This window comes from Gossypium arboreum, chromosome 13, assembly GCF_025698485.1.
Source record: "Gossypium arboreum isolate Shixiya-1 chromosome 13, ASM2569848v2, whole genome shotgun sequence".
Taxonomy (NCBI): domain Eukaryota; kingdom Viridiplantae; phylum Streptophyta; class Magnoliopsida; order Malvales; family Malvaceae; genus Gossypium; species Gossypium arboreum.
This window is the reverse complement of record NC_069082.1, coordinates 129121558-129134960: the sequence shown is the minus strand read 5'-3', so window position 1 is coordinate 129134960 and position 13403 is coordinate 129121558. Positions and strand designations below refer to the sequence as shown.

General features: G+C 27.8%; 1 protein-coding gene and 1 long non-coding RNA gene across 2 annotated transcripts; one reads left to right on the top strand and one right to left on the bottom strand.

Moving 5' to 3' along the window:
- The first annotated feature begins 95 nt into the window (after nucleotides 1-95).
- LOC108485513 (uncharacterized) lies at nucleotides 96-2681 on the top strand. The gene is made up of 3 exons (XR_001871312.2): nucleotides 96-207; nucleotides 298-459; nucleotides 1669-2681. It is a non-coding gene; the product is annotated as an uncharacterized LOC108485513 (long non-coding RNA).
- A 315-nt stretch (nucleotides 2682-2996) lies between these two features.
- Nucleotides 2997-4493, bottom strand: LOC108485940 (uncharacterized). The gene is made up of 2 exons (XM_017789778.2): nucleotides 4288-4493; nucleotides 2997-3975 (listed from the first exon to the last, which is right to left on the bottom strand). Exons 1-2 carry the CDS (start codon nucleotides 4321-4323, stop codon nucleotides 3241-3243), a joined length of 771 nt encoding a protein of 256 aa, XP_017645267.1. The 5' UTR covers nucleotides 4324-4493; the 3' UTR covers nucleotides 2997-3240.
- Nucleotides 4494-13403: the final 8910 nt, after the last annotated feature.

Below are 13403 nucleotides of genomic sequence, written 5' to 3'. Positions count from 1 at the left end.
AAGCCAAGTCTTCAAGGTCCCAGGCCTTAATCTCAAGTTTAGATTTTGAAAAGGTAAGCTCAGTTTTCGTATATCTTGGCCCAAAGAATAAGAAAAACCCTTCTGAGCCCATTGGACATTAGAATAGCTTCAAAAATTACATTATATAAAACCCTGTTTTGCTTTTTGCCTCTTCCCAGTCAAACTCAAGAACGGATCCATCAGCAGGTATCTCTGTTCCCTCTCTCTTTTTTGAAGTAAATTCGACTTTATTAAAGTATTTTAAGCTATTTTTTGTATTTAATTTCATTGGTTTAGGGTTTAGAACAGTTTGAGGCAGCAGCAACCAATGGCTCCAAAAGGCAACATGACTTCTCATTTCATAGCTTTGGAGTTTGGGATGCTGGATTGTTCCCCATTTTATTTGATTAACTAGTTTTATTGGAAGTGATGAACTTAGTGATGTCACTCAAGCTAAATGTATTGAAGTTTTAACTTTTATATTCTTAGCTTAGTTGTTATATAGTTTATAGCATTTTATCTTTGGGTTGCTCAGGTTATTGTTTGCATTAATGGTTTGTTTCAATTCTTTTATGAACTTGGTTTGGGTTTGTACGGCTAACTATTAGCACCCTCTTCGAATATGTCATTAGAGGCGGTTAATCGGAACTTATTTTAAGTAATTTCCGTAGGCAATGGTGTTTCCAATGGTATTGGAGTCGCATGGCTTAAGTTTTGTATTCTTAGCTTAGTTGTTATATAGTTTGTAGTATTGTATCTTTAGGTTGCTATGGTTATTGTTTGCATTCGTGGTTTGTTCAATTCCTTTATGAATTTGGTTTGGGTATAATACGTGTAACTATTACCACCCTCTTGGAATATGTCATTAGAGGTGGTTAATTGGAACTTATTTGAAGTGATTTCTGTAGGGAATGGTGTTTGCATTGTATTGGGGTCACATGGCTTAAGTTTCTAACCTGATTGAATCTTTTATGATAATAGTGTTCATACGTTCTCCTCAGTAATTATATTGATCTGTATCTAGTTTTATTGGAAGTGATATAAACTTAGTGATATCTCTCAATCTAAATGCATTGAGTTTAAAGTTTATATTCTTAGCTTAGTGGTGGTTATTAACCATAGTGGTTATTGTTTGCATTCTTAGTTTACTCAATTCTTTTATGAATTTGGTTGGGGTTTATTTGCGTTATTATTGCCCTCTTGGAATCGTTAGAGGTGGTTAATTGGAACTCATTTAATTGATTTTGTTAAGCAATGGTTGTTGCAATGATATTTGAGTTGCTTGGCTTTAGTTTCTTCCTGAATACAATCTATTGTGATAACAATAATTGTTATGTCTTCTTGTTAATTATATTGATTTGAAACTAGTTTTTTTTTTAAGCATAGCGATATATTCTTAGCATAGTTGCTATCGGCTTGTAGGATTGTATCTTTGGGTTTTTAATTATTATCGTTATTGTTTACATTCATGGTTTTCTCAATTCATTTACAAATGTCGATGTATTAATTATTGCTGTCTTTGAATATGTCATCAGAGGTGGTTCGTTGGACATTGTTTAGTCCATTTTGTGTCGTAAGTGGTATTGGAGTTGCATGGTTTAAGTTTATTCTTGAATACAATCAATTGTGATTATGGTGTTCATATCATCTTTGTTGCATATTTTGCAGTCGAGAAGAAGGCAAATCCAAAGGCACAAGCCTTGAAGGCTGCAAAAGTGGTGAAATCCGGACCTACTTTTAAGAAAAAGGCTAAGGGTCAGTTTAGCATTGCTTCTAAGAAGCACTTTTGGGACAAAAAATGCTTAGCAAAAGCACTTTTTTAGCCAAAAGCAGAAGCAGAAAAATTTAGCCTTTGCTGAAAAGTGCTTTTTGGCCCAAAAGCACTTTTGAGAAACAATGCTAAACTAAGCCGAAGAAGATTGAACCAAAGTTACATTTCACACGCCAAGGACTTTAAAGGAAGATAGGAACCCCAAGTATCCTTGCATTATTGCCCCACCAAGGAACAAGCTTGATCATTATCAGATTCTCAAGTTTCCTCTCACAACCGATTCCGCAATGAAGAAGATTGAAGATAATAACACATTGGTTTTCATCGTCGACATTTGTGCTGACAAGAAGATCAAGGATGCTGTCAAGAAGATGTATGATATTCAGGCCAAGAAAGTGAATACCTTGATCAGGTAACCTTTTTATTTGTCCTTGCTCCACGAGCTAATTGCATTTACTTTATAGCTCAGGATGTACAATGGTGTGGTACAATCGTTTCTGCATAAGTTTGCATACAAATGGATTGTGCAAACATTAACTGGACAACCTTTTGTCATATGGTCCTTGTAGGCTTGTTATCAGATTGCTTATTATTCGAGACCATGTGTTGTCACCTTCATATCATCTCTTTATACATACGATGTGTTTTTTTGTTCTCGTAATTCACGCCTCATGTTATAAAGAAGGCGTACCTGGTTAACTCCCGATTACGATGCCTTAGACGTGGCAAACAAAATCAAAATCAACTAAGCTAGTCGGCAGTAACCCTGATTCGATCTTTTCCTTGTTACTTTTTTTTGATATTTGTATAAAATGATCCAATGCATGGATGTTAACAAATTTGGTTCCAAAAATGGATTCTTTGTGATATGTGGCTGTAATTTTTTTCTGCCATGACACTAGTTAAAGAACATTGAGGGTATTAACTTTTTGATAGCATTAGTAGATTGTATTTGAAGCTCACATTTGCAATGATAAATAAACTTTGGAATAATCTTAATCCTAATATTTTTTAATTTCAAAAGTCCAAGAAAACAGCTATTAAATTTGTGAAAATACTGTTAAATTAGTGAAAATAGTAAGTTGACAAGATCAAATTCTACTATAAGTTCTTATATTTCGCTTGAGTAGTGAATTGATTTTTAGTTCATGTTTTCAAATTCGAGCATTAATCTCTATATTTTAAAATTTCAAGCTTTCAATATTAAAACAAATCATAGCATAAATTTACCTAAAAAAATAATGTTACTTGGATCATAGTCCATTCATTATAAGACCATTTACTTGTCCAAAACATCACTCACAATGTTAGTATGAAAAAAAAACAATAACCCAAAAATTAAAAAACAATTTTAAATAACTATGCTACACAATTAAAATTAAAACCTAAAAACAAAAGGTGTATCCAATTTACACTATAAATCATTCTCAAAAAATCTTTACACAAAAAAAAAAAAAAACTTTATTTCATCAAGTCATAGTAACCTTTTGTCTCTTCACAGCACCACTTGTATTCAACACTTGTGAACCACTAAAACCTGAACTTACAAAGTTTAAAACAGATGGTGAACTATGGTTAAACCTTTTTTGAACCATATCGGCTCTATTTGGATAGTCTCGGGATGCTAATTTGGTGCAACCATTGATTGAAACAGTAGGGAATTTCAGAGCTTGTAAAGGTGGAGGGTTCCTCCAATTAGGCAAAGAACCAGCAACAAGTAGTGTTTCGAGTAAAGGACCAGCTTCCATTACAGCCTGTAAAAGCTTACCTTTTTGAGGCAAAATTTTACCTTTTGTAAGGCCATCAACAGTGGTAATACTTGGCACATTGGTTTGGTTCAAAAAACCCATTTTAATGGTTGAAAAATCAGGTGAAGTGACTGTGTCAATGAAGGAATCGCCATGGTTGTGGTTGTTGTGATGGTGGTACGGGTCTGATAAGCTGTTTGACTCAGTGATGCTTGTTGAGTTGGGTTTTGGTGTTAAAAAAATGGGGTTTTCAAATTGAGAACTGGGTATTAATTTGTTGATCAAATTTTGTAATTGATTTTTGGCTTCATCTCTTTCTTTGTAAGCAAGTTCTAAAAGGTTGAGCAAATGCTTTGTTTCTTCATTGTGTTTCCTTGTTTGTTCAATTGCATCCATTTTGACAGTTTCAAGCTCCATTATTGTGTATTGAAGCTTCAAGTTCAGTTCATCAAAATCCTGTTCATTAAAAAAATAGAACATAGTGACTAGCCATTGACACTATAACATGAAATAACCCAAAAAGATGCATTGCATGGTGCATACAGGAATAAACATTTTTAGCAAAAATATACATTAAAAAAGTAATTTTTTTAATAAACAAGAAACACCCAGAATTTTAAACTTGAAATTATTACTTAATATAAAAAAACTATCATGAAAAACATTAAGAATTTAGATAAAAAAAGAACTGAAATATGAATAATGAGAAAACCCAGATTACACCTTTGAATAGAAATAAGAATTATTAAAAAAATTAAAAAAACTTACCTCTTGATAATTCCATGATGAACTCAATTCTTCCATTTTTTTCTTCAATGAAGCAAAGGAGTGAAAAACAAAAAAATAAAATTATGAGAATAGTTAACAAAGAATGTTTTAGTCTCTCATTTTATAGAACAAAGACAAATAAACTCAAGAAATAAAAAGGAATTTATTTTTCTCACTCACACAATGAAATAGAAATAAGGAAAGCTTTAAACTTTTCAAATTACCAAAAATATATGTTTATATATATAGAGACTTTGATGAGATTCCCATTTCTTTTTTTATTTTTACATTAAACTCTTCCCACTATTTCAGGACTCTTGTCTCTTTCTTAAATTAAATTTCTCTTTCTTTCCTTCTATAATATTATTAGGTTTAAATACAAAGTTGGCCTTCAAACTTTAACATTGTTTTCATTTAAGTCTATAGTAGTACCTATAACATCAATTACATCAATACCAACCAATAAGAATATTACACATTTCTTGTTCTTATTTGATGTCCTACACTTTTTGAGTTAAAAAGGGTTTTTGTACCTACTTGTGAAAAGTGGTATAGTTTAGGGATCAATGATTAAACATTATTATTACTATTATTGTTTTATTTTCAGTTTAGTTACCTCTAAAGGGTTGGTCAATGATTAAGATTTTCCTTCTGTATTGCAATTTATATAAGGAAATTTATTTTCAAGTTAACGCGGTTTTGCCCTTGTTTATGTGAAAGCAAAGAAGCATTAAATAATCATCAGAAACGGTGCCTATTATTATTATTATTATTATTATTATTATTATTATTATTATTATTATTAAGAACACTAATTTAAGTAATAAAATAAATTTGTATTTTCCCATTTTAATAATTTCATTATTTTCAGCACCAATTCTAAATACTTTATTAAAACTATGGTAAACTAATGAAGATATATCTTCTAGTGTTCTTTTTTTTTTAATTTAGATTAGAATTTTTAAAATTATATTCATAAATTTCATCAATAAAATTCTTCTTAAATACTTATAGTTAAATTTAAAATATTTTATTTACCCATTATTTTTTATGCTTCAAACTTTTAAATATAAAAAGAAAATTATGAATATGATCTTTTACAGCTCAAATGAGTTTATAATGGGATATACTATTGTTGTTGTTTTATTACAACACGAATATAAAAGAAGAGAGGAAAATATGAGTTGAATATATTTTAGTTTATATGATATAATGTGAACATGGGTTAAAGCCTACTTTTCTTGATTTTTCTTTTAAAAATATTCTTCCATTAATGATGATTCAAAAGCTTCTCAATTTATTTTATATTATCTACTTAGAGATGGTGTCCTTAGATTGCATTGTGAACTGCCCAAGGAAACTTATAATTGTTTTTATTTTGTTCGACTGGTATGAATATTATCTTCAATATAAGAGAATATAGGTTTGAATGCTACTGATACACATTATCCTCCTTAAAATTATTTAATTTATATTTTTATTTAAACTAGGATTTTATGATTTCCAAAAGGATTTACCACTATATTTGAAGAAACCTTTATTTAAAAGGAAAAGAAGGATCATTTTGAATAATTTTGCTAATTTATAGCTAAAATTATGGAGATAATAATATCTTTGACTCCTTAATATTACCCTTAATTTTAGAATAAATAACTACTTACCTTTTTTAGATCATTCTTATCTTATTAGGATTCTTTGTTACCTTTTTAGTTTATTATGATTATATCTGTTGAAGGGTCGGTTGTGGATAAATTCTTTATATAAATTCAATTAAACTCAAGTTTAGACTTAAAAAAAATTACAACTTGATTCAATAAAAAACTCAAAGAGAGATTTAAAATTCTAATCCAGATTCGATCCGACTTAATTTAAATAAAAAGTAAGTCTAAATTTAAAATAACTTGAATTTTGTAATTTAAAATGATTTATACTTGATATTATCATATTTAAAAATTCGACTAATAAACTCAAATAATATGAATCGCAAAATTCTAAAATATATATTAACTCGATACAAAATCAACTAGTGATCCATTTTAGGGTATAGAAAAGAATAAAAAATAAAAATTGAATAATAGTGTTTTGAGTAGATTGATTCACAAGTTTAAAAATTACGGTTACCTAAATTGAGCATAATTAATTTTATACTATACTTTAGTTAAATAAGTTAAAATATTATATAAAAATAATTTTCAAAAATTAATACAAAATTATTATTTTAAATATTACATAAAAATTTTGAATTTTTAAATAATATTCAAAATTTCATAAAAATACCAAAAAACCTAAAATTGAAAATTGAATCGAATTATTTTAAATAATTCAAAATATTAAAAAAACTCCAACCTAACTCTAACCTAAATCATGGCAATAGGGCACAAATCCTTGTGTATATTCTTTATTCTCTTTGTTATGTTTAAAGTACAAAAAAAGCAAATCCAAGCTCATAAAAGAGAACCCTAGTTTCTACAGTCAATGAACATGCATTGATGACTTCACCATTTATTTTTTTTATTTTTTATTTTTAGGAAAATCCACATATTACGACAAAGAGGTTTTCGGCACTCTTTCACATGTCATCTCAATTTTTTTAGGAAATATTTTATTTTATTTTTTATTTTTTGATGGACCGTGTGAAGCTTGGGATATGGGGATGAGAAAGGTGATTCTTGAAGTGGATTGTCTTGAACTTGTTCAGTTTCTCTGCAGCGGTGTTCAGGTAATCCATCATCATGATATCCTACGCTCAATTACTGAAGTACTGCAAAGACAATGGGAGGTAAGGGTTGCACATGTGTTCGTGGAGGGTAATAGGCTGCCGGATGGTATGCCTGCATTGGCTTTTAATCCAAGCATCGGGTTGCAGATTTTTTCTGCTCCACCGGAGGAGGTTTTCAGCATTTTGCTTGATGACTGTCGTAGTATATATGGACTCAACATAGCTAGGTTGAGCTGCTGCTGTTTTCTTTCTCTGTCAAAAGAAAACTTTTTGAGGTACAAAACCACCATACCCTAAAAAATCATTAGCCACAAGTCCCTTAGAGGTGACTAAAATATTAGTAAATTTATGTTTTAGTCATTTAATTTTAAAAAGTTACAAAATAATTATTAAATTATTTAAAAAATTTAATTTAAGTCAGTAGGCTATTAAAATCGTTGCTATTTAGCTTCTTCTTTTTTTCGCACTGGTTGTACTAATCAAAAGTATAATAAAACAGTTTTAAACGTCACAAATTGTGAATCAAAATCCAAATAGCTTTCTTATTCGATCTCTTGACTTTGGCTATCAGATCAACTTGAATTTAAGGTATGTTCTTCTACTCATCGATGGGTATTGATCAATCATACTGATAATTGAATAATCACTTTGAACTCGCTAATCGGACTTTAAAAAAAAAAACTTAACAGCCAAGTGACTTAAATAAAACCTTTTGATAGTGACCGTTTTGTAACTTTTTAAAATAGAATGACTAAAACGTAAACTTACTAATAGTTTAATAACATTTAGATGAATTTTCCCATAAAGTAATTATTATTTTAATTTACTTTAACGTCACTGTTTTAGTGATAGCTTCACGAGGTTCAAGTTAATGGACAATAAATTTAAGCCATTCTCCCTTCTCATATTATTTATGTGGATTACTTAGATTTTATATATTTATTTATTTGAAAAGAAGACAAGAGGTATGATGAATTTTAAATTACACTTGGTTTAAGACAAAGATGCAAAATATTTAAAAATGCATAAATAAATAAATAACTTAGGTATATCCTTAATACAATGAATCTAATGACTTGTGAAAGTGTATGAGAGATTGTGTTTTGAACTTTCAGTTCATTCTTTAATCTTAAACTTTATTAATTGGTCACTTGTGTGAGTTATGAGTTGACCCTTGGTGTGATCTTCTAACTTGGGTTAATAAATTTGAATTTTTTGTTATTAAAACTTCTTGATTAATCAAGCAATTTTAGTTTTTATATTATTATTTTAGCAATTCAATTGTAAATTTTTTTTAATAATTTTTATAAATTCTAATAATATCTGCTCGTTTTGACATAATATCTAGAACTATTCATAGCTTCTTCCCAACCCATAAGTGAGAGGATAATGCGCTCCAGCGCACTCAAACCCACGTTCTCGTACATTCACAACAATACTCATACCAATTAAATTAAAACTTAATCATTGTCATCTAAATCATATAATATAACAATGTGACAATGTTGTATGTCATACTTTTAATTTTTATACGAATTTAAATATGAATACAGAATTTATAAATATCTTACGGGATGAATGTCAAGGAGGGTTTGTCCCAAAATGATAAATTTATAGTTTAGTCGTTTTAAAACTATAAAATATTAAGTTAATATAAACTAGAATTACAATTTTCTCTTAAAAACTATAATCTACTTTTAGCTTCCAAATATAATAATTTATAGTTTACCCCATTTAAAAGTTATGAAATTATATATTAATTAGTAAAGGGATAAATCTCAAAATTATATATGAACTTTAATTTGAAGTAACCATACACGTGAAGCTTTAATAGAGATTCAAATGTATACTTGAAACTTTAATTTTGATGTAATCATACACATTTAAAGAAATAAATGCATCAATTTATTTTTATATTAGATAAATATAATTATTTATGTATGCAATATATAAACATAAAATGATATTATATCAATAATTGTGTTAATAATTTACAAAATCGAATCAAATCAAAATTCATATATAATTTTAAGATTTATCCCTTAATAAAATGATAAAAATACGTTTTAACTAATTAATATACTTAAAATTATTATTTGTTACATAAAATGTACGGTTAGACATTTAATAAATAACACGACATTACCACATCAAAATCTAATAATTGGATGAGGAAAAAATCATAAAAATTAGTCATCAAACCATAAATTTTTATAATTAAGTGAATAAAAATAAAATATATCAGTTAACTAATTAACTAAAAGTCAACAAAAGATTTTGCTTTACTCAAAACGAGACTTTATAAATTGAATTAAAAATCAAATTAGACTTTTCCATTAGTTTATGCAATCATTTTTTAAAATTGATATAAAAATATTTGAATTTTGAATTTTTTATCTCCAATCTATGATTTTCATAATACCAAAAATAAAATAAAAATAAGATATATAAAATTCTAAAATTTATAATTATTAAAAAATCCGATCAAATTAGTGTCACGAGTTAACTACGTACCAACTCAATTAAAAAATTAATATATCATTTCATTTAAATGATAGCTAAATTTATTATAATAATATTTTTATATATTTATTAAATAAAACAACTAAAATCACATATCCAAGAATTAAATACATGTTTATTAATATTTATATACAAATTTTTATTGCTTCACTTATAATTATTATTAAATAATTTTTAAAAATATTTGTTTCCATAAAATATTTCACCTGTCGTGCGTGTCACATAATATTTATATAATGCGAAAGAAACTATACCTTTCATTTACGCAACACAAAATGGTAAATTTTGTTCTATGGTCCCTTTGAAAAAATTTACAATTTTAAATTAGTATAATAATGAAATTATCTTTTGTCTCCCTTAATTTTTTTTCCTACTTTCGCCCTTAATGTCAACAAAGATTTAAGCAACACTAATTATTTATCACTGCACTGACAGTTAACCTGAATATTTATCATTTTAATTTTTTAAACTAAAATATTAATCGTTTTAAGATTCATGACTATCTCACTCGATAATATTATTTTCAATGTTCAACTTCAAATTCTCCTCTTAAAAATTTAACATGACTTAGTGCTATTTTATTTTATTTAAGTATTGAGTGAGTAATATAAAATAATTAGCATATAGTAAGCTATAATTATACTTGGATAACAAAAGCAAAAGCCGTAAGATAAGGAAAAAAATTGCAATGCATTAAACCCTAAATGCTTAACCTATAAGAGGTAATAGTGGCCTATATATATATATGATATAAAATTAAATGAAGAACGGTCCAATAAAGTGGAGACCAACTCCCTCTTTTACTATTTATCCCTTTTACTACCACTATTAGTATATTTTTTCTTTTTAGTCCTAACGGGTAACCAATTTACCTGTCGACCCAATCATGTGGAAACCTCGAAAATTCAATGACTATCAATCTATCACCGAATAATGGCAATTTATTAATAATAATATCCCAACTTTATTCCTTAACTTTTGTTCATATGTTTTGTCCAATAGAAAACTAATTAGTTTTATTATTATTTTTAAAAAAAGTTTGATTAATTAGTCCTCTTTTTTTTTAAATTTTGTAAATTGGTACTGCGAAGCACCCAAAAAAGTTAGTGACTTAAATTTTGGATTTCGAGATACGTTTTTATTTTTAAGTCAACACACAGTCTAGAAATTTTGTAGTTTCTATAGGGAATATCTTATTAGTTTTTCTTTTTAATTAATATATCCACAATGTGTAAAATAAATGAGTGTTGTAAAAAAAATTATCGATTGAGTCTTAGCTCGAATGACATGAATATTATTGTTAATTATGAGGATGTGGGTTCGAGTGGGGGTGATTGTTTGACTGAATCGAGTGAAAAAATTTCGAGTTAATTGAGTTGACGAATCTTATTTTATCATCCTGACTTGATTTGAAATTTTTTTGAATCGAGTCGAGTGAAATAAAATTTGAGTCGAATCAAGTAAAATTGTTCGAGTTAAACTAAAAAATTAAACAAATTAAAATCTTATTACATCATAATTAATTCTATGTTAAAGCACATAATTTTGAAACCATACGTATTTGAAAACCTTTTAAAGTAAAATAAAATAAATATTTTAATATGATAAACTTCAATAATTAATTAATTAATTTATGTCCCAAAATTAATATTCTATATATTTTTAAAATTTTTATATATTTTTAGATTTTTTAAAAATATAATTTTTATAATTTTTAAAATTATTTTGAATTAATCAAAGGTTAAATATTGCTTTATCATTATCTACTAAGAACATTATAAAATAATAGCAAATTTATACCAAATTAAAAAATTCAAATTTCAACAACTATAATTAGATCGATAAAAAAGTCTATTTTCCGTATAAAAAGGTGGGGGTTTTTTGGAACAACCGTGTGCAAATCAGCACATGGTGGGGGGTACCGGTCATGTAATCATGTGCGAGCCATGATCGTCGCGACACCTGTAGAACAAATGAAGAAAAAACCGTACACAACGAGCATTGGTGCCATTGTTTACCTTACACTTGGCTTTAGGACCATTGGTAGGTCGCACGTGCCTCAGGTTCAATAGGGTATAGACCCCTATCAACTTTGATCTAAATTTACGATAATATCGTTAAATTATATATATATATATATATATGAGATAAAAAATAAACTGATTATTTTATTAGAAATTTCATTCATCTAATTTTATTATTAAAAATTAGTATATGTTGAAATATTTTATTATTTAAATTTAAAATTTTAATTGGATTAATTCAAATTTCAAATCCAACTTGAATGTGGAGGATGAAGACACTAATGTGCGAGAGGGAAGGTCGGAGCCCGACTCCCTTAAATGGGACAATTATGTTTTAGTGCTTGTAAAATTTATAAATTATAAATTATGTTTTAATCCTTTAAGAAATTATAAAAGTATAAATTAAAGAATTGGTGAAATTACATTTTAACACTTATAAAAATATATAAGTTAATATCAATCTTTCTAGAAAAATATTCCTGACTTTGTTCCAACAAACACAGCCAACTAAAAATCGAAATGATTTCAATTCTAAAATCAACTCTAAATAGAAAATTTCAAACAAATCTAAACTCAAAATGATTAAAAAAAAAAAGTGTTTTACTCTAAGATTTCCCAAAAAAAAAACTTTAAAAAGTTGTTTGACAAATTAAAGAGAACAAAGAAGATGATAGTACAAAGGATACCTTGTTGGTGAGGTTAGTGGAAAAAAAATAAATCAACGTTTACTTGAAATCACAATGGTTTCTAAGAAGAAAAATGAAACTAAATACACAATTCATTCAGACGTTGGTAGGGTAGGCAAAAGTTGACTTCTTAGCCTGAATTTTGTGTGTTCTCTTTTAGATTAATCTCAATTTAAGTCTTGTGTAGATTATATTTATTTTTTTTAATCTAGGTCCAGACATATTTCAATTTTCAATCTATTACGCTTCGTATTTTTCTGATTTTAGTTCAAGTTGATTGTACATGTATTATTTGTGATTTATACTCTATTTGAAGCGAGGATGAAATCAGAAAATCATTCTAATAGGAGCCAAAATAGACTTGTCCATAGGTCAGACCGAGTCGAGCCCTAACAAAATTCTAGGCTTGATTGGTAGACCTGAGCCTGACTTGACCTGAAAATAGGCTTAAATTTTTGCTCAAGCCCGACCCAAATTATATATGCTAAACCTTGGCCTGAACCTACTCTGCCCGTATTAAAGCCTATAGTATCGATACAACAAGAAATGTATCGATACTTGTTACGAGGGATCGATATGTTGGGGAGGGTATCTATACTTAGACAATTTTTCTTTAATTTTCAAAACATCGAACCTTAAAACGGTAACAATACGAGGCAGGGTATTTATACTTTTGTGAAAGGTACCGATACTTTGTTGAGGTATCCAAGTCAGGCTTGGGCCAAAAAAACCTTACCAATTTTCGAGTCGACCTCGTTTTTTATCCAAGCTCATATTTCAGGCTTATATTTTTGTCCAAACCCTTTCAATTTTTGCAGACCTTCAGGCCTAGTCGGATTACCCAGCCCATGGATAACTCTAAGCCAAAGATGAATCATAATTTTTTAAAGGGGTCAAAGTATAATTTTATTATTATACTAATATATAATTTTATAAAATTTTAAAGAGTTAAATGATAAATATACTATTTTTCAGAGATCAACACCACTTCTTGACGCTTTACCGTCATCATTGATTTGTAGCATTAATTTGAAGTACATATAGTTATATGGTATTTAGGACCAGTTTAGTATTGCTTCTGAGATACACTTTAAGACAAAAGATACTTTTGAAATAAAATAATATTAAATAAGATGCTTTTAAACTTTTTAAAATACTTTAAGG